This window comes from Oenanthe melanoleuca, chromosome 19, assembly GCF_029582105.1.
Source record: "Oenanthe melanoleuca isolate GR-GAL-2019-014 chromosome 19, OMel1.0, whole genome shotgun sequence".
NCBI classification, from domain to species: Eukaryota; Metazoa; Chordata; class Aves; order Passeriformes; family Muscicapidae; genus Oenanthe; species Oenanthe melanoleuca.
The window spans coordinates 2496043-2521482 of NC_079352.1; the positions used below are offsets into that span (position 1 = coordinate 2496043).

Genomic DNA, 25440 nt, shown 5'->3' on the forward strand with positions numbered 1-25440 from the left:
TCTCCAGCAGTTCAGCTTTTAAACAGCACGGCCAAAATAAAGGGATATCCAAAAGAACAACTGACTCGATGATTTTTATCTTTTATTATGAGCTAATACCAGGATGACATTCAAATGTCAGATGGCACAATTAAGACAGTCTTGGTAGGAATTATTCCAGCATTCCCAAAATTACAATTTAGTACACGAATGGCATCAAATGTATGCATCACTCCCACAGAGAAAAATTATGGAATTCTGAATATCTTATACCAGAATAGTTTCTGCATCAAATGGGAAAAAGAAAAACTGCTGGTAACACAGCTGACCTAGAAACCTTTTCTGGTAATGACCTGCAGAACAAAGTATTTCCCTATTTAACATCTATTAAAAAAAAATATGACTTTTGTTCAAGTTTAAGATTTAATACTTTTATATGGTTAGCCACAACAGGTATTAACCTCAGTTTTACTATATTTTTGTAATGCTACAAAAATCCTATAAAATCAAATTATAGTGAATTTTTCAGTGATTATAATTAAAAAAGCGCAGCTTGTACAAAATAAAAAAAATAAGATTCTATACTCTAATGAAAAATTTAAGACATTTTTAAATGAACAAAAGAAAGCACTTGTTAAGCTCTCCAATATTCAATGCATTCTGCACTTATCTGAAATAGCCAGACAGGAGCTAGAACTCCACTCCCCTTAGTTCACAACTAGTAATTTTGACACTATTATATATATATATATAGAGGATCTATGTCTGATATTTTTACAAATAAATACAGGATAAACCATATTGCATAGTGTGTGCTTGCTGTCTGAGTCACACTCCCAAAGTTTCACAGTTATGGTAGGGAATTCATTTTACAATCTGCGGGCTGAAACATTGACAGTACATGGAATTTCCTTGGAAAACCCATGGGTTTGTAATTGATCAGTGAACTCAGACAAACAACTCTTGCCATTCTTGCCAGCCATTAAACCAATTCCACTGGACAATTCTATCCAGCCAAGCAAAAAGCAACTGGTAGCTGTGACTAGGACCAAGAGAGATCTGCCTCTAAAACCTTCTTTTTTGTTGTTGTTTTTAACCAAGTTCCTTTATCCTCAGTGAATGTCAGGAAAGTCCAGGTGCTGTGTGTTTGCAGACAGGCCCAGTGCAAACACTCCTGAGCACCTGGATTTTGGTTCCACCAAATCACCCGTGGCCACGTCACCAACTGAACAATGGCAATCTTCCAGTATGTCACTGTAAGGTAACTTGATTTTCCTGCTAAAACTAACCAAAAAAATTTTATATTTTTCAACAAAAGGCTTATCAGGAAGTAAAAAAAAAAAAAAAACCACAACCTAATTTTTGCTCAATCATAACCGTATTTTTGTGTTGGTTCTTTGTTTGAATCCTTCTGCCTTGCCAATTTTAGCAAAGAGCACTGTGATCGGATTCAATGCTTACAGAGAGTTTTATGGCTTGGATCCTATGGCTCAAAAAGATTCAGTATCCACAGAGTAAGCAGAATCTAGAATAAAAAAATCCCTACTGTTGTGAAACACCAGAAGTAGACTTTGCACAGTTTGACTAAAAGATAATGCAACGTGTGGCAGGCAAAAAGTGACAGGACTTGTATGCAGCTGCATGATCATCTCCACACACACGCACACACCATCCACACTCTAACTCTAGGGTAAAGCTCTGCAGATATTAACCCTTTCACCAGCTATGTTCATGGAAATGCTTTCTCTTTAAGGCAGGAAGTATTTAAAGTAAGGTAACGTTTTACCTTTATTTTATTCTTTGTACCTGTAAGTCAGTTGTACAGATCGTGACAATTTTAAAAACATAAATAGTGTCCTTAAGAACATGTTTGCTAAATTAAAGTTTTGCTAAAGTTCTGACCCACTGTGGAAGACATTCACTGAAAGGCCATTGAACACTTTTCTCATACAATCAGCAAATTTATTGCCCCAGCATAGAAAAAAAAGTTGATAAATTTAGAAATGTATAATGGCAGGGAACTACCATAAGCAAAATTTCATTATTATTAATAATAATAATTTAAAAAAAACATCAAATTCTTACCCACTGGTTACAAAAATATTTATTACCTTATACTCTGGAGGATTTGTCTGTGTTTTCTGTGGTACTCCCTAGAGATTTCTACTGACCTTGTGTTCTGCTCACTGTTGATCTCTGTGGGTAAGAATCTGAGCTGCCCAGCTGTGCCCAGCTGAGGACCAGCGTGTACAAAAGTGATGTTTCCCAGTGAAATGTCTGCTGAGGACAGGCATGAAATAAGCAGGACATGTGTGAGCCCATGGCTTCCAGTTAAGCCTAGAACATAGCAGCACTGCTGTTTGATTAAATCCATTTGTCTTTGCAGGAACAAACAGGGATTTCAGCTGGGGAAGCAGGGAAAACAGTTCTCTCCCACCCCACACTGCCAGGCTGGTCAGTGAGTGATTCATTTATTGATTGGTTGGTTCATGAGGAGGAGAATCAGAACTAGAGCCTTGAACTTTCTTCACAGCAACCAATTAAGTTTGCCTTTTTCATTTTGGGATACTTTCCATAATGAGCTGAATCAAAAAATCTATTTGAAAAATATATATTTTTATATATATATATATATATAAAAAAAAACCTCATTATGTTTTGAATGTTAAACACCAATTAAGTTTAGCTTTCCTCTGATTCCACCCCAATGTAGGAAACCGCTTAACGAAGCTTGCATGCTAATTACCCCTCAGCTGCAAGCCTGCAGGCATTCCAAACTCTGCCTAGTGAAAGGGCCAACCCTCCTCGACACATTCAGACTACACCAGTGATTCTGAAGCAACATCCTGCCCCTTAATACTGTCAGTTTCGAGCTCTCAAGCTGAAAGATCCTTGATAAGGTGAGAAGATGTCACTGGAATCAGTAAGATGATGTGCCTAGAGTTCTGCAATACCATTTGCTAAAGTTTTTTTTGTTTTGTTTTATGCACCATTGATTGACAGGAAAAAAAAAAAATCCGTTTTTCTTTGCTTTCCAAGTCTCTCTGTGCAATGACCGATTCTTTGATATTGTCACTTTTTAAAAGTAAACCAAACAAGCCCTCAAATTTCAACTTCAAGGGGGCTGATGTCCGTTCTGGGCTTTCCACCTTGCAAAGCTTACAGAATGGTGTTGTCATAGATTCATGCGCAGGTGCTCCGGCCGTTTGGAAATCATGGGAAAAGCCTGTTTTTTGTAGGGCCCAGAGTTTGGTTGCCTGATTGGAAGTGGTGCTGAAGCCTCTCCACAGACTGTCACATCCATTTGTTCTATTCCACTGGTCTCCATCGGGTATTCCACAGGTGGCTGGGTGTTGGATGCGCCGGCAGAAGCACCTCTTCCCCAGAACTCCCCAGGGGAAAACTTGACAGGGCTTTAAAACAAGAAATACCAAAATCAGAGATAGAGACATGCACCAAGGTACATCCCTTATTCTGCAGGAAACTGCACTCAAAAGCCTATGGAGAAGCAATAATTCTTTTCTAATTCTTTTCTATTCTAATTCTTCCTTCCACTTCCAGGAGTTTGAGAAATTTCCGTGTCTGGCTTCTACCACAGTCTCCTGTAAAATTCTTTCATTTTGAGGTGATTGCAGAAGGATTTTTCTGTACTAACACAATTCTTTAGTGCTTAGGATTTGCTGAAACAGTTTTAACTGTATCAAAGTCACCACTATCAGCACTGAAAACAACAAGTTAGAACTTCATGTGCTACCCAACATCATGGATTTGTCTTTAAGAACATCAGAACTTAGAATCACTTCTAATGGAAGTGCTCGGCTTACTCAGAAACAAGGCTGCTTCTTATTTCTAGTGCTTCAACTACTTGTCAAAAAGTGTATTATAAAAAAAAAGAAAAAGAAGATAAAGTACCTGACTGGTGTCCTAGGGCTACCTATGAATCTGCGAGGTGATCGAATTTTTGGTTCAAAAGAAAATTTCTCTTTTACACTTTCAAGTACAGATGGAGCCACATACGTAAAACCCTGCAAAACAGGAAAGAGGCACTGCAACTCACAGGCAAGGTCTGCATTCAGGATCACTTGTGCAGTTATGAAAATCTGATTATTATAGGAAAATTAGAAAAAGAAGAGTCAATGTGGACAGATGAACTCTTACTCACTCCTTGAAGCAAACAGTGGGACTTGAGGGAGCTGTCACATTCCAGCTATTTCTCCTCAGATCACAGATTCCCACAGGCACTCTCAATTTAATTAATTTTGCTCTATAGACTGGCCATTGCTGTCTCTGCATGGCTGTGAAAGCAATGCCATGTGCAGGGTTCACAGTGCAACTCTGAATCAGAATGCTGACATTCCACAAGGGCAGCACTGTTTGCTGGCTGCTGTATAAAGAAAACGTCAGCAATAACCAGAGTATTGTAAAAGCCTTTAAGCATTTCAAACCTGTTACAGGATTTGGGTTTAGTTATGAGAGTTTGCTTCAAGGTGTTAATAGTCAACAAAATTAATTTAGCTGAAATTCCCCCATTTCCAAACCTCCCTCTCCACAGCCACTTGTCCCTGGCTCACTCACCAGAAAGACCTGGTTGGCACTTTCACTGAGAGTTGAGTCATCTGGGCTATCAACAGGTGTCTGACGTGTAAACTTTGAATCAAACTGGCTCACATCCTCTTCAGATTGCTTTGCAAAAACAAAATGATTAAGGGTTTATATTACAGATATCAACCAATTGGCTCAGCGGTGAGCAGTGCAGCCTCTGGATGGAGTTCATTCCATGGGTTTTTGGCAGAGCTCTGCTGGAGGAAAACCCTGGAGTGGTGTCGGAATCCGGTCACTATGGGCACTGACACTGAGAAATAAAGGCAAGGGGGAGGGGCAAAAATTATGGATCAAAAAGGAACACAAATTAAAAAGATGCCTTAAAAAATTTTCTCAAACTACAAACAAAAACTTTTAGAAATACAATGCCAGTTTCTTTCAAGTTTAGCCCTTGCCACAACCAGTACAGAACAGTTGCAACTATTTAGTTTTTGGAGGCCTCTCCAGATAGTTTTGTCCCATTTTTGCAGATACAAAAGTGTTTACAGTCTGAGGGATAGACGAAAACTCAGGAATAAGTGATTACGAGGAATATTGTCTCATTTGCTCAAAGCACAACAATAATTCCAAAATCCCTTCTTTATTCCCATGTGTCACTGGAAAGGCAGCAGGTACTCATTTGTGCAAGCCATGGAAGCACAAGTTGAAAAACCATCTGGTTTATACATGAAACTTCCATAAAATTGCTACTAACAGGAAAACCCAAAACTACTTTCAGATAAATATTTGGAAATATCAGTCTTCATTCTTTCTGAATTTCATTCCAAAGGGTGAGGGGGTAAAAAGTCTCGAGTCCCCATGCTGTAGAATGCTTGACATTAGTGATGCTTAAGCCAGGTTTAAGTGAGAATTTTAGTAGCTGGGAATTATAGAGGTGGTAATACTCACAGCTGCTGGAGCTGATTGTTTCCAGAGGGGAAAAAAACCACCATCCAAATATAAGATGGGATAATAAAAACTTGTTCATCACATCATTGGTTTGAGGTAACTCTAACTACTGCTTATAATGCCTAAGATGCATTGTAAAGATTAATAAGCCAACAAAAAATGCTTAATTAGGTGATTTCATTTACTTTTGCTTAGCAACTCTATCTAGTTGAAACTAAGTACTGACTTACTGTAGAGGGTTTAGAAGCTGATCTCATAGTGAACTGCACTTGCAGGTCTGTTTAACCTACAGGTCAGAAGCAGGAGGAATTCAGACTGAAGCAGATCAGATCTGCCAGCTCTGAGAATGAATCTGTCCCCTGAGCTGCTAGAACTCAAGTACCAGGAATCAGTGGCACTCCAGTTTGTCAAGTGAAGGTTTGTAAGTTTTATTAAGAGCTTTGCTGAAGGCACACAGGGAATCTCTGTCCCAGTACTCCCAGTACATACCAATAAGGGTTTAAAAGGAGGTTCCACCTTGCGCGCCAGCAGCTCGTCCCAGTTGATGTGTCTGAAGAACGCGTGAGCCTGCGGGAGGGAGCACAGCACACTCAGCCTCTGCCTCCAGGCCACAGAGCCCAGAGTCTCACCACTAACATCTTCTACCCAGACCCTTTCTCTAGGGTGTTTCTTTCCAAAATCACATTTGGTTTAGTGTAGAATATTCTGCAGTGCTAGCTCGGAGTAGCTGCAAGAGCTGAGAATTGAGATCACACCTCCAAGTCAGACAACATGTCCCCATTTCCTTGGAAGTGTTAGAAAAAGCCAGTTAACATGCAAAATACCTCTGAATTTTCCAGCTTTAGAAGTTAAACCATGACAAAGCACTGCATTAATGACAAATTACCAGAACTATGAAATATGGAGGTCTCTAATGCTTGTCAATATCACCATAAAAACTAAGTCAAGCTGGAATGCCACACTTAGCCCTTCAAGGAGCTGCACTAATACAAGGCTGACAAGTTTTTTATCTGACTGCTCAGAGTGTCCTCACCCTTCCAGGGCTGCACAGTTAGCAATGTGCAATTACTAAAAAAGATCTACTGCAAGACAGAGCTAAAGGAGTTATTTTCCAAATCTCTAATTATCAAATAGGTAGACAGCTGCTTTTGTTAAGCTTTAAAGACCTCGGGTTTTGATGAGTGTGGCTGCCTTTCTGCTCATTATCCTTCAAGACAGACACTCTCCTTCCCTGAGGTCTCATCTTCAAAGCTGTTTTATAGTGAATGAGGTAATTTAAAAAGTCTCAAGTTAAGTTTAAGTTACCTGAACTTCTCCAGCATCTCCAGGACCAGCTCCTAGACGTGAGGCAGCATTTCTTTTTAGCAGCTTGATGAGAAATAACATCCAAAAAAGCAGAATTAGTTATGCTGTTATAACCAGACTAGTTCTGCCATGAATCATCACTTCAATGATGCAGAATGAATACAGAACAATCAGAAAAATCTGCATTCACTTGAAAACAGTTGTATTTTCAAGGGAATTCACTTTCTGTACCACTCAGCAAAACAGTGACTTAATCAGTAATAAACCAAGCTTGAACTGAACAGCCACAGGGGTATCATTATATTTCTATTTTCTATATACATGTGGAGTACTGACAGCCATTAAAACCCTACCTTTTTAAGCAGATCTCTGGCTTCTTGTGTGAGGTAGGGAGGCAAGTTGAGTTTACACTTGAGAATCTTGTCAATTGTTTTCTTTCTGTTCTCCCCAGTGAAAGGAGGCTGGAAAACACCATTGAAACAGGAAGAAAAACAGGACTTGTTCAGATCTTTAATTTGTGTGCACAGAACTCACTTCAGTCATTTACAAAGCAGGTAAAATAGTCATTTATAAAGCAGTGCAAATAGGCACTGTTTGGATAAAAGCAGCTCATGTTTGTAGTCAAACTTGAGAGCTGTATTTTGGTTCTTTCCTATTTGCAGTGTATATACATACAATATATTTCTTTATACATGCAGCTGAGTTAGGGTACAGGGAAGCAGAAAAGCTACAAAGGGAAATACATGCAATTATAAGTGTGCACCTACTGCTCCAGTCAGCATGTCATACATTAATGCCCCCAAACTCCACCAGTCCACAGCACGGTTATGCCCACTCCTCATCAAGATTTCTGGGGCCCTATAAGCAGAAAAATCAAAAATAGGAAAGTGTTTTAATGAGCTTAGTACTAATTGTGGCTGCTAGTTTTCAAACAAAAACCCCATTTATCAAGTCACGTTGTCCTAAGTGACTGAACTCATGAACCACCAGTTAAAAAAGGCAAAACACAGCCATTACCCCCAGAGCAGAGCAATACTTTTGTATTTCATCATGCAGCTCACATGTATTCAATTGTTCCACAGAATGTGTGTGTGACTGTTCCATCGTGGATGGATTCTTTACATAATCCAAAGTCAGTCAGTTTTACATGACCTGAAATTAAACAGATCAAATTTAAGACTTGTCAGAATTCTGCCATTTGTACAAGTAACATTGAGAAAAATTAGCAGTTTTTAACATGGTATGTAATCACCCTGAATTACTTCCACATATGGTCTGACAAAGCAATGCAGCCATAAAACAGAACAAGGTAATCACACTTACAGAGAAAACCAAGTGCTGCCACTTGACAAACTACCAAAACTTATTCAAATACTGACAAATGTATTTAAACATAAAGACTGTAGAGCATCATTTAGCTAAAAAAGCAGGTTACTGAATTCTACTGCCTGCTTCAAAATTCACAAATGATCTTCACCAAACTGTAAAGTGCTCTGAATAATTCAGTACAAAGACTCAGACTAAGTAAATAAGTTGTTTAAGAAAACATGACAGTTCTGGGTGGTACAGATTGCCAGACTGATCAGTGTCACACAGTCACTGGAACAGTGCAATCAGTGCTGTCAGTGGGAAGTGTCAGCTGCTGGCTAAGTCATTTCAGCCACAGATGATCTGGCATCCTACCTAAACTGCCTTTCCTACCATCAGTCATCCCCATTGACTAAAATGTCACAGGTTCTACTTCACAATGATCCAGGAAAAGAAAAGAATCCAGAGGTGCAGAGATGGCAAATCAACCACTCAAAGCCTGGGTCCATGGAACCTGAGCTTGCTGTGGCCTATTAAACCAAGGAAGCTGTGCTTGAGGGCAATGAGTTCTGGCAGCTCTTCACATATCCCAGTAGTGGTAACAACCCTGCCACTGTTCTAAGGAGATTCACCTAAAACTGAGGTATTGTGACCTTTGGGAGAATTGTTTTCAAAGGACTGGCAGCCTGACTCATGACTAGAGTTCTACCTTGATGATTAAGCATGATATTTTCTGGCTTCAGATCCCGGTAGATGATTCCTTTCTGATGCAAGTGCCCCAGTGCCATTGAGATTTCTGCCAAGTAAAAGCTGAAAGGGAACAAAATCAGACATATTCAATCATGCAGAGCATCTTAAAAGCAAGTCTTTCACAGTTTTCAACCCCCAAACCTTAAGCACAGCCCTACTGACAGAGCCTCACTGAGCAGCCAGCAGTGGACCCTCCTCTGTTAAAAGACTGGAGTTCCACCAGCACAAATGGGTGAGGACAGCTCAAAACTGGTGAGTACAGCACATGTACACCCTCCCCAAACCCACTGAACTGCTCTTTCACTACACTCTAAAATGAATGAGTAGTTAAATATAGTTCAAGTACGTGGAAAAAAAACCCCAAACTATTAATTTACAAAAATAGCTTCACTTACCAAGCTGTGTCTTCCATAAATATCCCTTCTCTCTCTAACTGCATAAATAGTTCTCCTCCTGTCATGAGAAAAAATAGACTGTACTCAATTAAAAGTATCATTAAGTCAGTCAAAAGTCTATTTTCTAGGAAAACAGTAAGCAACAGGTATTTCTGCCTGCTGTACAACAGGCTGTTTCACAAAAAAAACAACTGAGCCACTATTCTGTTACCCTCAGGATTCCAGCAACCTGAAGAAATTAATCTGTATCTGTTTCCCTAACCATGAAATAAAGGTAACACTTTCTTCTGTCACAAAGAACCTGCAGGGACTAAATCCTCAGGTAACTCTGCATGATTGCAAAGAACACAAAAATGACAAATCAAGAGGCAGGAAAAGTCTTTAAACCCCTTCTCTTTTGTACTGCTATGAAAAACAATTATTTTATGTTTCATTCCTCTTTATTGTATGGAATTAGAAAGTTTATTTATGTTCTTCTAGGTAATTTTAATATAAATCTGTTTCAGTTTAAGATACCAAGCCATCATTAATTTACTTGTAGGGTTAGAAGCCCAAATTCTTGATTGTGTAAGACCCCAAGAAGGAGGTAAATTATATACTGACCACTGAGATACTCAAGGATGAGGTAGAGTTTTCCACCAGTCTGAAAGGCATAAATTAAGTCTACAATGAAGGGATGTTTAACTTCCTCCAGTATATTCCTCTCTGCTTTCGTGTGAGCTGTATCCTTGGCATTCCTTACAATCATTGCCTGCAAAAAGCAGGGATATGTGAGCACAGAACATGCTGAACAAGGCAACTTTCACATTGAGTTCAATTCTGAGTTTATTAAACTATAACACAATATATGAGTTAGCAACAGCATTTAAAAATTACATTTCACCACAATATCTACATAAGAGATTTCTTGCAGAAGTTTAAGTCTTTATTTTATAGAATCACATGATAATTTAGATTGGAAAGGACCTCCTGACCTATTTAAATGAGCTGCTGAGAACTACACAGACAGAAAAATCTGAAGTGTAATTTTAATTCCAACTGTATCTGCAATAAAAGTAAAAACTGTATATATCCTAGAACTTATTTTTAGGTATATTAAATCATTAGATAATTCTAAAAGGTAAGTGGAGGGATAGATTTATATTTTTTTTTAGATTCAGAGAGTAGTGGACTTCAGGTTACCTTTTTAAGAACTTTCATGGCAAATATTTTCCCAGTGTTTGCTCCGGTTACTTTTCGTACTTGAAACACCTAAACAACACCAACACAATGGCAAATCACACATTTCAGCTGCATTAACTGCCACAAGCTAAAAAGCAAAGTTGTGCAAGAGAGAGAGAGAGGAGATCACCACAAGGCAAGAAGCAGAGCTTGGATGCAGGATGAGTTTGGGACATTTCCTGCTGCTCCCAGCGGGTGAGGCTCTGCCAGGGACCTCAGTGCCAACCTTGGCAGCTGGGGTTGGTTCTGCTTCATTCTACCTCAGGCAGAATGGACTTTCAGAGAGGGGGAAATGAGAGCAAAGGGAGCAGTGAGGGTGTGCAGGGCTCAGTGCTGGAGGGTTCTGACCTTGCCATAGCCGCCCTTGCCCAGCACACGCAGTAACTCGAAGCACTCGGGGCGGATCTTCTCGGGGCCTCTGTTCACACTGGTCTCTGAAATCTCAAATTTTTCACAATGCTCCATCCCACTGCAAAAAGCAGAACAAGGCTGTGAGTCTACCTGGTGCTGAGAACTGAGCAAATGAAAGCACTACCTCACTGGAAAGTGTCTGTCTGACCTAACAGTGACAGCCTGGGAGATCAGGAATTATTGTTCATTGTGTGCAAACTGCAACTTGCACTGACAAGGTTACCTGCAGATTATGGGGATTTACAGTATCAAGATTTCCTTCAAACCCCTTCAATTTAATGTACAATACATCTCTGCATTAGACCAGAATTAATTACAGGATGACAACCTCAAACTGACTCAGATATTTCTTTATATTGTTATATCCATATTACAAATATTACTCAAAGGCAAGAGATTTTTTAGGAGAAACAAGGATCAAAAGACAAACAGCAGCTTACACCAGAATTCTTTTTATTAATATTATTTTATTTCAAGATACAATTGACAAATTTTAATGTGAGGAAATAGTGAAACATCTAAAAACAACTCAAAATGGAACCAGAATGACAAAATTTTCTATTTACCTTAACAAAATAACAAAACTAGAAGTTATATGTGGTTGGCATGAATGCTACAGATTATTTTCTAGCAGCAACTTACAGGTCATATTGGCCAACTCCTCCATGGTCCATGCTCTCACTTAATTGACCCTGGGGATGAGAAGGGTAAAAGAAAAATTAATTAGAAAAATGAAAGTATTAAAAATAAATGCACTGATGTGGTTTACAAGATTTTAAGTTTGAAAATACCAAATCTCTATATAAAAAATTACCAGAAGATCAAGATTTGCTGTCTGCCCTGTGTCTCAAGCAGTGACACAAGGAACCACTCTTACCTGGCTGCATTGTTATTCAATCACTTAAAGATTAGAGGTATAATTTCACACCCCCAAGTGAACTTGAAAAATGTTAAGGTACTGCAATGTTCTTTACAATTCCTCTTACACAGAAATTTTCGAGTCCTACTGCAGTACTTTGCAAATTAGACCAGTAATAAAGATTATATGAACAGATGAACTGGGACTCATCTGCAGTAGAAAAAACAATCTACTCAGAAGGTCTTACTATTTTATATTGGCAAGTCAAATCCCAATCGTGATGAAAGAATTCAGCTTTACTCTGATGTTAAACACATTTTCTGATCAGTAATCAGTACTGAAGAAGTTCCTGCACTTAAGCAATGTGGTTTAATTCTGCAGAGATATTTTCCTCAAAGAATTTTAAACCTGATCCCTTCCCTCTGACTGTGGCTCTACATGGCAAAAGAAATGCAAAGGCAGCAGACAGCTGGAATGAATACAAATAGAATGTCACAGGCAAGCTTATAGTGAGCTTCAGACTGTACTGCCACATTCTTATTTTTAAAAATATGGACACAAAATAACAACTGTGAGTTCGTGGTAAACAGCCTGGAACTTACAGACTGAATATAAATATGTTGAGTGACCTGTGAAATTCAGAGAAGCAGAACAAAAAGAAAACCCACTGAGATCTGCAAAAGTCAGCCCAGGCCAAGGAGTGCACTTTAAAATATTACCCAAGTGAAAACACTAACCAAAGAAAACTGAAAACTTTCAACAGTTTCCGGACCATTTCAACGTTAAAGTTTACAAAGGCTGGTTTATTTTGGGTGATCTAAACGGGAATTTAACTTTTGGATCCACCTACTAACACCACAGGCAATTAAGGAGTCCAAAGGATCAGGTTTGTTTCCAGCTCAGAGAGCTGCCAGCTCCTGTCCTCCTGGTGACATTTATTAGAGAAATCCAGCTTATTGACATGTTTCACAACAAAAGCCACTAAAGCTGCCCTTGACCCCAACTCTTAGATGCCAACAAATGAATTTTTAAAAATTCAACTCAGAGAATAAACACCCCTCAGTTCCCAGAGCAACTCCTGTTACCCAATGGTTCTGGCAAAGTTTACGTGTGCTGCTCTTGCTCCTGTGAACTTTGAGTTTCATTCTCAGTATTAATTTAACCAAAATTCCTTTCAGATACCATTCTGTTATTTTTTCAGGGTTTCTTCTCATTTCACAGCACCAAGAAACGTACTGGGAAGCAACCAGCCCTTCAGTCCATACATTATTTCATTTACTACAAACACCTAAATTAAGGCTGAGGCTTTTTTCACCATAACAATTAGTGCAAACAACCACATGGCTTTGGAGGGAACTCCTTTTACACAATGCTTCAGATTTTCCAGAATGGCTGTGCCTACTCAAACCCATGGCTGAGCTGTCTGGGCTCCTCCTGGACTCAGTTTTTGGGATATACCAGGGACCAATAGCAGAAACTTGACAACACAGTCCAGAGTGTCCCCCTTGCTCATTCCTGGATCTCCATTCTCTGGCTGCATCCCCTCTCTGATCCTTGCAGGATACACATTTCCTGCTGTTCAGTTATTTTAATCTCAAGCCTATTCTCACCTTCCTTTACCTGTTTGCCAAAAGGCACCTGAGACCAACCAACGTCCATAAAAATATCAGTCATGGCAAGGGTTTAAAATCCACAGTGGTTTGATTGTTCCCTGAATTACAGGAACACAAGAGAGAACAAACTCAACTTTCTCACCACCTCGCTCAGAACCTGTTCTTGGCAGCATTAACAGGGTGATGCAAGAGAGATTTTCCAAAGCCAAGTGTTTTATTGATTACTGAGGTGACAGACAGAGCTTTTCCTGCAGGTTGAGAAGCCTTCAAGCCTTCAGCTGGAAAATAATGTCTCTACAGGTTACATGGAGCATGGGTAACAGAATATCTGCTTATCTCCTGAAGGGAAGTACCTGGAGAGAATCTACAGCAAACATGGAAGGGACTTTTTACAGGAGCACGGAGGTGTAAATTAGGTATTAGAGGGAAATTCTGCTCTGGGAGGGTGGGGAGACCCTGGCACAGGGTGCCCAGAGAAGCTGTGGTTGCCCCATTCCTGAAAGTGTCCAAGGACAGGGCTTGGAGCAACCTGGGATACTGGAAGGGGCCCTGCCCATGGCTTGAGGTGATTTTTAAGGTCCATTCCAACCCAAATCGTTCCACGATTCTGTGATCACAAAGGCTTCAAGACTGTCATTAGTAGTTAATGAGCAGAAAATAAATGCAGCGGCAGTTTGAGTAACAGCAAACAGTTAATATACATAACAATAGCAAAAAACAACAGAAAATCTGGAAAAACACAAACAGAGATGATGCAATAAAATCCACCTAAAGCTTTGACAAGATCTAGATGAACATCACGAGCTGCAAACTGCACATTATCAGGTGCTCTGCTCACGAAAGCACGAGATAAAAACAGCCGCTGACCCGCCTAACGCAGCATTTTAAACCTCTGCTTTTAATTTTGGCGCGAGAGCAGCGACTTTACACAGCTCCAGAAAGATCGGCATTTCTGCCCTGACGTTCGGACATGTGACAAGAAATAAATAATAAAAAACCCACCCCGCCGCGGCGCCCGTGGCGGAGTTCGGCGGGGAAGAGCTCGGGCTGTGCCCGCAGCCCCGGGGCAGCGCGGGCTCTGCCCGCCACAGCCGCGGCCTCAGCGCGGCCCCGCCCGGCCCCGCGGCGCCTCCCGCGCCCTCCCTCAGGCCCCGCGGCCTCCCCCGCTCCCTGCCCGCTCTCACCCCCTCCTCCAGCTCCTCGTCTGAGCCCGCCTCCTCGGGCTGGTCCAGGTCGATGTCGAACACTCCCGCCATGGCGCCGCCGCCCCTCGCTGGCTCCGCCGGGTGCCCGGGGCCTGCGCCGCCTCATGGGCCCGCGCCCCGCAGCGCCGCCGCGGCCGCCATCACCGGCTGCGCGGCCGCAGCGCGCCTGCGCCCCCGCCCCGCCCGCGCCCGCCGCGCACGCGCAGCGCGCGTCCCGGCCCCGCCGAGCCTGCGCAGTGAGCGCGCCGCGCGCCCGCCCCCCGCTGCCGGCGCCGCGCCTGCGCACAGGCCGCGGTGAAGCCGCGCAGGCGGGAGCGCGCGGGCCGCTGCCCGGAGCGCGCTGTGCGCGTGCGCGAGGCGCGCGGTTCGAAGGCGCGGCCCGTGAGGGGAAGCGGGGATGAGGTGAGGGCTGAGCGGGACCGGAGCCACATCGGCATCCCGGGACGGGCTGCTGAGGAGAAAGGCTCGGGGACGGAGCTCGGCACTGAGGGGCGCGAGGGCGGGCAGCGCCGGGAACATGGCGGTGTTCCCTGAGGGGGAGAGCGGCCCTGAGGGGCGTTCTGTGACCGCGGGGACCCGAGTGGGTCTCCCCCGGAGAGAACGGGAAGGTCGGTATCGTACGCTTTAGACATGAGCCTTTCCTGGCAATAATTCACATATTTATTTATTTCCTGCGTGAGGAGTTTCTCGGTGTCCTAGTGACACCCGGCTTGGCCCGGCGGCAGCGCTGGAATCGGGCCCGGGAGTGGCAGAACGGCCGGGATGCGATGGGAGTGAGGAACAGCAGCCCAAAATAACCAAAAGAGTTTTAAAAAAATTGACCTTGTTTCTGTGAAAGGATAGGAAAGTGAGAAAGTAGAGCTGCTGTCAAATGCTGAGCGGGGAAAAATATCAAAACATACCAGGGTGGAGTCAAACACTTTGCTCTGTGTGTTGGAAACAAGGGGAATTCTCCAGGGAATCCTTTTGTCACCTCAGCAGGTTCTGCCATCAGGCCTGGTACAGTTCACAACTGGAAAATAGCTCAGTTTTTGACCTGGCTTAAGATTTCCAATTTTGCATCCTAGTCCTGTAACTCTTGAGTTATAACTACTTGTTTCCATCCTGTTTTATCAAGCAAAAGTGAGAAAACAAATAATTTTCATTTCAGGCTTAAATACCAAGTGAACAAGGATGTCAATTGTCACAGTGCAGCTTGGGCAGTGTGGGAACCAGATTGGGCACGAGGTGTTCAGTGCTCTCTGCAGTGACATCCGTGGCACCCATGGGCTGTGTTCCAAGAAGGAGAATGAATCCTACCAAGATTCCTGCAAGGAAAGGTTCTTCTGTGAAGATGAATCTGGAGGTACAGCCTTAAAGGGCGTTTTTTCCTCTCTCAGGGTCTGATTTCAGCACACAGAAATATCAAAGGGTTTATTTATTTTATTTATTTATATTATATGAAAGATCTCTGCTCTCTGGAGTTCAGATTTAGTTTTGGCACAATAAATGGTTCGGCAGAAATCAGGGCATGACCAGATCCTCCCTGTATTGTCCCATTAAGAGTTTGGCTGAAGTGGGTGGGAGGAATAACCTTGGGATGTTGTATCCACCCAAACCCATCCATCTCACCCAAATAATTAGCAGATTTTCCCCAGTTTTGTTTTCCTTCCTGTGCAGTACCTGTTGCCCGGGCTGTGCTTGTTGACATGGAGCCCAAAGTGATCAGCCAGACCTTATCCATGGCTGCCAGGTCTGGCCACTGGAAATACAGCAGCCACTCACACTTCTGCCAGAAGCAAGGATCTGGGAACAACTGGGCCAACGGGTAGGAACAGCTGCCTTGAGCTTCCCTGAGGGAATTCTGGAGGCTGCTGAGCTGCTCAGACTCCCTAGGAGTGGTAATACAGCAGCTGTGGGAGTTCAAGTAAAATCTGCTTTATGAATAACTTCACCTTTCTGCTTTTGTTTTGATGCACCCTGCCCTGTCTTGCTGTTTTGTATTTTCCCACAGTTACTCTGTTCATGGGCCCAGGCACAGAGAAGCAATCATGGATCTGGTGCAGAAAGAAGCAGAGAAATGTGACCAGCTCGGGGGATTCTTCACAATCATGAGCATGGCTGGGGGCACAGGGTCAGGCCTGGGAGCATTTGTGACCCAGTGTTTGAGAGATGCTTTTCCCACCTCGTTCATACTGAACCACGTGGTCTGGCCCTATGGCACTGGGGAGGTGAATGTCATGTTGCCTTTTAATAGATAGCAATAGTTTATATAGAATTTAGGAGTTTATAATCACTCTCTGCTTTTAAACAAAATATTTACAACAGAAATAAATGAGAAAATAGGTACATTTTACACTGAAAGTTCAAGTGACTCAGTACCACAGGTAAAGAATTTTCACCAAAAATCTTCTTGATAACTTAAGTGCTGAAGTGATGCAGATTCACAAGAAGCTCTGTTGTCTAACTAGAAATCTCCTGATATGCTCCTAGCATTACCATCAGTTCCCAGGCAGGTCTGGTTCCAGCATGTTTGTATGGGGAGAGATGGATAACCTGATTTTCACAGGTCTTGCCCTCTTTCCATGAGAAGGCTCTGAGCTCCTGACCTCATGAATGAACTCAAATGAATCATTTCCTAAATCATAACTGAGGAAACAGCAGGAGCCAGAGGATTATAAACTAAAAAGAGATTAAGTTGTTTGACTCTTCTTTGTGTGTGGTTTTTTGTTTGCTTCCAGGTCATTGTTCAAAACTACAACTCGGTTTTGACTCTGTCACATCTGTACCACTCATCAGATGCCCTTCTTGTCCATGAAAATGATGTGATCCACAAGATCTGTGCCCAGCTGATGAATATCAAACAGATTTCCTTCAGGGATGTCAATCAAGTCATTGCTCACCAGCTGGGCAGCGTTTTCCAGCCCACTCACACAGCAGGAGGGGGCTCAGGCTACAGCAGAAACCCATTAGGTACCAAACCCAACACCCACACACCTTGCTGGAGTCACTTCAGCTGGGAATTGAAGTTCTTCAGTCTCCTTGCTCAAGTATTTGGATGCATCCCAAGTTTTAAGACAGGAAAAGACCAATGTAGAAGTTCAATCCTGATGTTGTAGCAATCAAAAATAGATTCCCCTGACTTCTGGTTTCATTCTTTACCAAAAGAACCTTGTTTCTCCTTTTTCAAGTGATCACAGACACCCTTGTACCTGTTAACATTTCAGAGGAAATTTGCATAGGGCAGTAATTTTGGACTGAGTTTCACATTTCACTTTGGGTTAGAATATTGTATCAAACTGAGAGTTTTGAGTTTTGCTCAGGCAGAAGAGGTGAGCAGACAAGTGGGCAGCAACATGCAGCAGACTGACATTTGTACCTTGAAAGAATAAGAGAAAGTTGTCCACATTGCCTGTAAAATTAAACTTCCACATCTCTCTGGAGTGCAGAGAGAGTCCTTGAGATATTGATCCAAACTGCAAAATAAAAGCTACTAACACCCTGTATAGAACTCAGTAACACACAGCAAATGTGCATGGCTTTAAAACTGCTAAATCTCTGAACATTCCTCACTCTTCTTCCTTTTGGCTGCCCTGTGCACTCTCTTTGTCAAACATGAGCAGCTGTTGATTTCTCCCCTCCTCTCAGGAGATTTAATGGAGACCTTGGTGCCACACCCCGAGTTCAGGATGCTGGGCCTGCGGAACATCCCCCAGATGCCTGAGAGCTCCCTGCCCTACAGCACCTTCAGCTGGCCTGGCCTCATCAAACACCTCAGGCAGATGCTCATTGCTAATGCTCAGATGGAGGAAGGTAAACAAACACCAGTCACTCACCTTCAGTCTCCATCACTCTTCAAGCATTCATTTGTGCAGATGGAATAAAGCTGGGTGTTTTGTGGAGCTCACAGTTCAGAAAGGAGCTGCTGCCCTCAGCAGGAATTTGCCCCCACAGAACCAGCTGCTCCTTTCACCATTCCCTCAGCTGCCGCAGCAGCTCCCAGATTGCTCCTGCTCTGCTTCCAGACATCTCAGTTAATTATAACTATTGAAAATACACAAACCAAACTGACAGTCTGTGGCTGTGCACTTAATTTACATAACTCATTTGCAACATTCCTTGGATGGTGAGCTCTGCTTTTTCTTTTTACACCTTCTACCCATAAAAATCAGGCTCAGCTCTCCCATGTAATTTGCATGGAGAATTCAGTTACAGCTCCCAGTTATGCAAGGAATGGGCTGGAGGCTGCTAAGTATAGAAACAGGTATCCATTTTCTCTGGCAGAGTGACTGCCAGGCAAATGCTGCAGGATTAGCAGTGGTTTTCTCTGGGAATTGTGTGATTGCTGCTTCACTCATGTGCAGCAGCTATGAACTCCAGTGTGGTCTCAGTTTGGGGCACAGTGATAGTTCCCATCTGCATCTTCACAAAACATTAACTTGCTTTTCTATCTCTTTTCCCCAAATCCCAAAGGTATTGATTGGCAAGTACGACCACCACACCCAGGCTCCTCCATCCCCTCCACAAACAAAGCCCTGCACTTCAACACTTCCATTGCCAACCTGGTTATCCTGAGAGGAAAAGATGTGCACGGTGTAGACTTGGGTAAGAGAGGGGAGCACAGCACCTCAGGGATCTTGGCTCACATCTCACTGCTCTTTGCAACCAGATCTATGCAAGTGGAAACATCACAAGACCACACATTTGACTCCTAAGGTTGATATTCCCTCTAGAAACATTTTACTGTCCAAGGCTAATTTGTTTAATTGCTTAGGGCTGTTGTATTTTACTTCTGAGTTTCCTGAAGCACTTCAGGGAAGGAGGAAGAGTCTCAAGTTTGTATATCTGGAATTCTTGGCTATAATGTCTGAAAATACATTTAGCTGTTTCTGGAGTGATGAACATTGCTGGCAGCTGAACTATCCACACACCAGTGTACTTTAGATAATCTAAGGAATCTGTTTAAAAGTGGTATTTCCAACAGGCTGCCCATTCTGCAGATATTTTCCCAGGCCTGAACTGATCTGACAGGATTGATTGGGCCACACAGGGATCAAGTCTGGGTTTTGTTCAAAGGGCTGTCCTGTTTCTGCTGCAGGAAGTTTCCAAGATCCCTCTTTATACACATCATGGCTAAACCCTCAGGATGCTTTTAATGCATGGAAAACACCCAGAGCATTTAACAAGTATGAGAAGTCTGCTGCTTTGGTCAGCAACAGCCAGTTCCTGCTGAAACCTCTTGACAGCATCGTAGGAAAAGCCTGGAATATGTTTGCTTCCAAGTAAGTGAAAAAAACTGTGATGCTACTTCACTAATAATTGCCAATATCTTCACTGATTTCTAATGTCTGACCCATTCTTCAACACTCAGAGCTTACCTTCACCAGTACACAAAGTTTGGAATCCAAGAGGAAGATTTCCTGGACTGCTTCACAACCCTGGAACAAGTTATCTCCAGTTACACCAATCTGTGATTTATTTCTTCATTAAAATGATTTGAAATAGAGATTTTCTGAAAGAACCAAGCTGGAAAACCTTCCATCAGTTTCCTGAAGTATGTAAATTATTGTACTGGAGTTATTTTTCATTCTTAGGAGCAGAGTGTGTGTGTGTCTGTGTGTGTTTGAATAGCAAAAACTGGATATATTAATATTTAATATCTCTAATAAATACCTATTTTCAATACATTTGCTATATACTGTAGCCATATCCTTTTCTGACCATTTCACTAAGCAAAACCACAACTCTTGTTTTTTCCAAGTTGTAAGTTAATTAGCTTATTAATTATTTAAACATATTTGTGATGAGGATGGCTGGTAGACTGAAAATGTAAGAACTTACAATTTGATATAATAAATACAGAGCATTTTATAATTTCCAAAGTCAGTTTAAGGACTTGGCTCTTTTTACACGAATTTTACCACGACCACAAGGTGGTGCCCTGGGAAGCTGCAGCTCCCTCCTGGCAGGAGAAGGGATGGAATGACTTGGGAAGGCAACCACTGAATTAAAATGAAATAAAAGAATTAGAGTTAAGTAGAATTAAAGATTACCTTGTAACACTGAGCTCTCTTCTGCCTCTCTTAGCTTTTCATTAATGGTAGGGAGAGCTTTGGGAATTCTTGCCATTCCCCCCATGTCACACTGTTCTCCCACAGAAATAATGCCACAGGCCAAAAATGAAGAGTTAATTCAGTCTCAAGCACGTTTCCCTTGACAAATAAACAAATTTCACAGTGCACCTTCAGATTTTAGTGCCATTTCATTCAAAAGAGGGCAGCTCAGGGGTGGGTCCTGCTCTGGTCAGAAGGGATTTTCTGCTGTGTTTCTGCCATTTTCAGCTGTTGTCTAATTTGGGTATTTTCACAGAAGAAGCTGCAGCAAAGATTGCACAAGAAGTTCAGACAAACAGCACAAGCAGTTGGAGTTTGCAGGAACAAAGGGTCAGGAAAGGAGATCATGGTGAGCTTCTCCCTCCTCCAGAAGGCACAGGATGTTCAGCAATAAATTTCCCTGGTGTTTTCAACAAATCCCAAACAGAATTTCCAGTATTGGAAACAAGAATAGGGAACTCCATGGAAAAATGGCCAAGTCCCAGGAATCCTTGTCCTCCTCATTTCACAGAACAGGTAAAAGAGTTTTTCAAAAGGCTAAGGACAGGTAAGTTCCCTGAGAAACAAGGAAGAGAGAAATGGGTCACTGTAGTGCAGTAGCAATAAATAACTTTATTGCAGAAATAACCTTATGTTATCTCTGTATTCCTAATTCTGAGCATGAAGCAAACACAGCAGGTGCTCAGTGCACCTATGAATGATATACACCCATTTTTATTATTTATTTATGGCACTTCCAGCTAATGGAGCAGGATATTTGTTTTGTTTTTTTGTTTGTTTGCTGACAGAATTTGTGCCACGTCAGGAAGCACAGCACACAGGTAAGATGTCTAACCCCAAAGCAAAAATCTGAATTTTAGCTGCTATAACATAATCCCTTACTGCTCTGCAGCAGGGGCTGACAGGAATTGTTTTAGGCATTTCTAAGCTTCTTCCTGTGAATGTTTTTCAGTCCTGAAATTCTCACACCCTTTCCCAAACTGGGCCTTCATTTTTTTGATCTATGATGGGATTCCTTTATTTTTTCCCCAGGATGTGGAGAGGGTCAGAGTGACAGGAAGTAAACTGCCACTATCAAATAGTCATCACCTCCAATTACATTAAAAGCTGGAGGAGTAATTCTCTATGTAATTGATAAAATTAATTATGTAAATAGAGCCTGGAAGAAGGCCTTTATTTCATTTACAATTACAATTGAAGAGGTAGATCAAAGTTCAGCACAAGCCAATGGCTCAGACACAGGAACAGCAGAATCAGTGGCCTTGACCTTGCTTGTTGTAGGCCAAGTCCCCACAGGATGTCCATAAAGCCAGGAACAATGCTCCAAATCTCACTATTGTTTGTTGGAAGGGACAGGTGCAGCTCACTTGGAAGCTGATTCAAGAACTCCAACTGTAGCAGACATTTCATGAATAGGAGAACATGTATTTGACCACAAGAAAACTCCATAACAAACTCTAGCCCCCAAAAAACAACCCACAAACAAAGCAAAATAAAACAACCAAAATCAAGAATAACTTTTAATAACCTAAAATGTTTTAAACACAGTAAGTGTTTGGCAATGTAGTTACAGATAGAATTTATTTATTTGGGCATAAATAGATATTGGTGTTTTTAAGGTTAGACTCACTACCAGCACAGGAAGGATGGAAATATGTAAGAGAAAAAAAAGAAAAAATCTGTGGTTCCCACAATAACCAGGGTTTAATACATGAAAAGAGGAAATTATATTCAAATTACCAGTTGAAACACTACTGAGAAACACTAAGGTACAAATGGCCTTGAATGAATAATTCACTTCTTTCTGCATTTGCTAATAAATTTAGTCTGGATAAATATTATTAAATGAGAGTCCAAACATCCAAAAGGAAATAGGACCAAGTGTACTTTAAAGAAATCTGCTTTTTGCTGGACACCACTTTAAAAACTGCACAAGAGGAATCAGGGAAGTGATTCATGGATCCGATATAGCACAAAAAAATTCCAAACGGAACCGAGCTGCTGCCTTTCCTCAAGGGCAGAGCCCAGACAGAGCTTTTCCAAATTCCCCCGGAGCTTCCTGCTCCCGCAGCCTCTGCCCACGCTGCCAGGCACAGCCTGCGAGCGGAGCTGATAATCCCGAATCGGCAGCACGGAGCTTTCCGGCTCCGGCAGCCCAGCCGGGGCTCACAGCGGTCCCTGGAGCTCTGGTGGCGACCTGGCCCTGCAGCCCCGCCCTGCAGCAGCACAGCCCCGCTTAACCCTCTCCAGGAGCTGCAGGAAAGAAATACTCCTGCCAGCCGCAGGGGAAAGGTGCCAATGGCTCCAGAGAAAAGATTGGAGAAGCTGCTCGTTGGGAAATAAAGACAATTTTTAGAGTAAATGTGTTCCATGATAAAGATCATGGAAGAAATATAAATTTTAAGCCCATGTTCATACAAGCCTGAGAGATATCAAACTGTGGCTCCTAAGACAGTCACACCTATCTATGTGAATTAGGTGCTAGAAACTTTCTTATCTTAAAACCAAACTTAAAAATCCTAAATATTACACCATAAAATAGAAAAATTAGTAAATTGAGGGTGTTCTCTAAGCCAAAATTCCTATTTTAAAAGTAAAAGCACTAAGTGGAGAAACTAAAATAAGACTGGTTAAACAAAACAAAGAAAAATTGCTTGAACTTTTGTTTCACTGATTGTATGTGAGGAGAAATGTTGGATTTGCACTGAAATGGGTACATTCTGCAAAAATGATTATTGCACATATTTGGTTACATGGACAATGTCATGTCTATTTAAAGCTCACAGAAATACAGTTCAGTTGACTAAGAATGGTGTAATTGTGGGCAGATGGCAGGACTGAATTTGAACTTCTGCCCAGCAGTGTCCAAGTTGTAAAGGATCATTTCCAGGGGCACGTCAGGAGAGCAGAGCCCACGGAGCCTGGGGAAGGTGGGATCAGCTCCTGCCTGGAGCTGCAGCTGTGGCTGCTCCCTGCAATCTCACTGAGGGTGCTGAGAGCTGGGCACTCATTCACTGCTCCTGCTTTCCACATGGCCTGAACAATCCTGAGTCCAAGGATCCATCTTTCCATGAAGTGCCTGCTGCTGCTGGCCTGTCCTCCTGCCACTTGCAAAGAAAGCACTGGGGAGTTTCCTCCCCAGCCCAGTTTGGGCAACTCCAGCTTGTGTTGGCTCACTGGGAGTCACTGAAGTCAGCAATTGTGTTTATGGAGTGATTTGAAGTTGTGAATCTTTCTTTATGGGCTGAATTTTGATGAAGAAACCAAATGCAACTGATAAAACAGTCAAAACCATAAATTTGTCAATGAAAAACCAAAAATCCAATTAAATACTCTGTTCCCAAGAAAAAAGCTTCCATTCTCCTTCAGCAGCCACAGCTCAGGGTTTCACATTGTTTTCCTCTATAAAGATTTAGTCAGGCTTCCCCTCAAACCCCATATTCTCCCATAAAAAACAGACACAAGCCTGATGTATGCTGTGAAAGGAGAGCTCACTCTTCAGTGACACAAGGAAGGAAACCTCAGCATGTGGGGTCCTGTTCAAGCTGAACAAAACTGCAGGGAACAGGCTTGGACTTGGCCAAAAGCAGCTCCACACCGAGGGCAGAGAGGGCTGCAAGGCCCGAGGGAGGGACAGCAGTGACACTTTCAGGCAAGGGCTCTCAGGATCTGCCAAACAACACTTAAACCCTTTCCTTCCTCACTGAATTGCAAGGATCTCTCCGTCACAACTGGAATGTGTTGCCAGAGATTGCCTCACTTCCCCCACGAACACCTGGCTCCTCCTGGGCTGCACTGGGCTTTGCCACACACAGAAGTGGGAGAGACACTTTGTACAGAAGTTAAAGGAGACAGCAGAATTAAAATCACCACATGCAGCAGCAAATTATTACTTTGAAAATGTTTTTGGCACCCATTAGTTGGGAATCAAGTAAATACCAGCTTCAGGCATCTTAAAAGTTTCTTCCTTGCTGCTCCCCACCTCGAGCCTTACACAACACCCAGGAATGCACTGCCTGTGTAAGGAGAGGTCAGCTGGGCTGAGGAGAGACCTACAAATCCAGGAATGTGAGAAATGAAGTGTGTTGTTATGAAAATATCCTAAACATTAAGAGCTCCCCAGAAAACAGCTGCAGCAAACCAGGCAGTGAGAGCAGTGAGGTTTCCAACCAGCTCGGAGGGTTTTGTGACCACGGTGAGATTTGCACGATGCTGTAAATCTGAATGTGAGTCTTCTCTGAGAGACAAATGCTGGGCACAGAAACTTGTGTTTTCCCACCAAAGGATGGAAAGATCCTAATAAAAGCCACCGTCCCTCAAAGTGTGAGCCTTGAACAAAGTATTGATGTTTTAATCAGCAGCAGCTCCTGCAAGAGAACTGCCAGGTTATGGCAGCACAGAAGCAGAGAGGCACCACAAGGTCATTTCCTGGCGATACAAGCTTTGGGAAATGCACTGGTTCTTTTCAGAATTTCTTACAGGTGATACCAAAATCACCAGGGAGTCACCAGAGAGTCACCAGCGTCACCATCCCATTTCGGAGCCCCAGAAGAGCCGGGTGTGGCCTTTACGAGAGCAGGAACAATACCCGAGCTGGCACCTCCTCTCTCTCGCCTGCAGCAGGAAAGAGCCGCAGTTTCCTCATGGCCACTGCCCGGGCAGCTTTGGGAGCGGCGAGCACTGCCCTGGGAGTGCCTGCCCCGGGGCACGGCAGGTGCCACACTCCCCCCGCCTCACAAAGGTGACCTTTGCTTTACTGCTAATGGAGTCACTGCTCTTTGTCTCATTCCAGGGATGATAATAATAATAATA

At 42.6% G+C, this 25440-nt stretch overlaps 2 protein-coding genes across 4 annotated transcripts; one reads left to right on the forward strand and one right to left on the reverse strand.

Annotated features, from left to right (window-relative positions):
• Positions 1-61: 61 nt before the first annotated feature.
• On the reverse strand, positions 62-14699 carry RPS6KB1 (ribosomal protein S6 kinase B1). Of its 3 annotated transcripts, XM_056506836.1 has the most exons (15): positions 14516-14699; positions 11502-11551; positions 10797-10917; positions 10410-10478; positions 9831-9978; positions 9228-9285; positions 8792-8892; positions 7836-7926; positions 7542-7632; positions 7128-7235; positions 6775-6837; positions 5959-6036; positions 4555-4662; positions 3892-4004; positions 62-3392 (listed from the first exon to the last, which is right to left on the reverse strand). In XM_056506836.1, the coding sequence occupies exons 1-15, from the start codon at positions 14585-14587 to the stop codon at positions 3155-3157; spliced, it is 1509 nt and encodes a 502-aa protein (XP_056362811.1). In that variant the 5' UTR covers positions 14588-14699; the 3' UTR covers positions 62-3154. The 3 variants fall into 3 exon arrangements, 2 of the variants coding, with proteins under 2 accessions (XP_056362811.1, XP_056362812.1); XM_056506837.1 differs by lacking the exons at positions 62-3392; positions 3892-4004; positions 4555-4662 and adding an exon at positions 4673-4831; XR_008841892.1 differs by lacking the exons at positions 62-3392; positions 3892-4004; positions 4555-4662; positions 5959-6036 and having other exon boundaries at positions 7538-7632.
• Positions 14700-14818: 119 nt separating this feature from the next.
• On the forward strand, positions 14819-20397 carry TUBD1 (tubulin delta 1). Its single transcript, XM_056506933.1, has 9 exons — positions 14819-14938; positions 15687-15881; positions 16196-16343; positions 16530-16746; positions 17257-17488; positions 18164-18328; positions 18989-19120; positions 19614-19797; positions 19887-20397. The coding sequence occupies exons 2-9, from the start codon at positions 15710-15712 to the stop codon at positions 19987-19989; spliced, it is 1353 nt and encodes a 450-aa protein (XP_056362908.1). The 5' UTR covers positions 14819-14938; positions 15687-15709; the 3' UTR covers positions 19990-20397.
• Positions 20398-25440: the final 5043 nt, after the last annotated feature.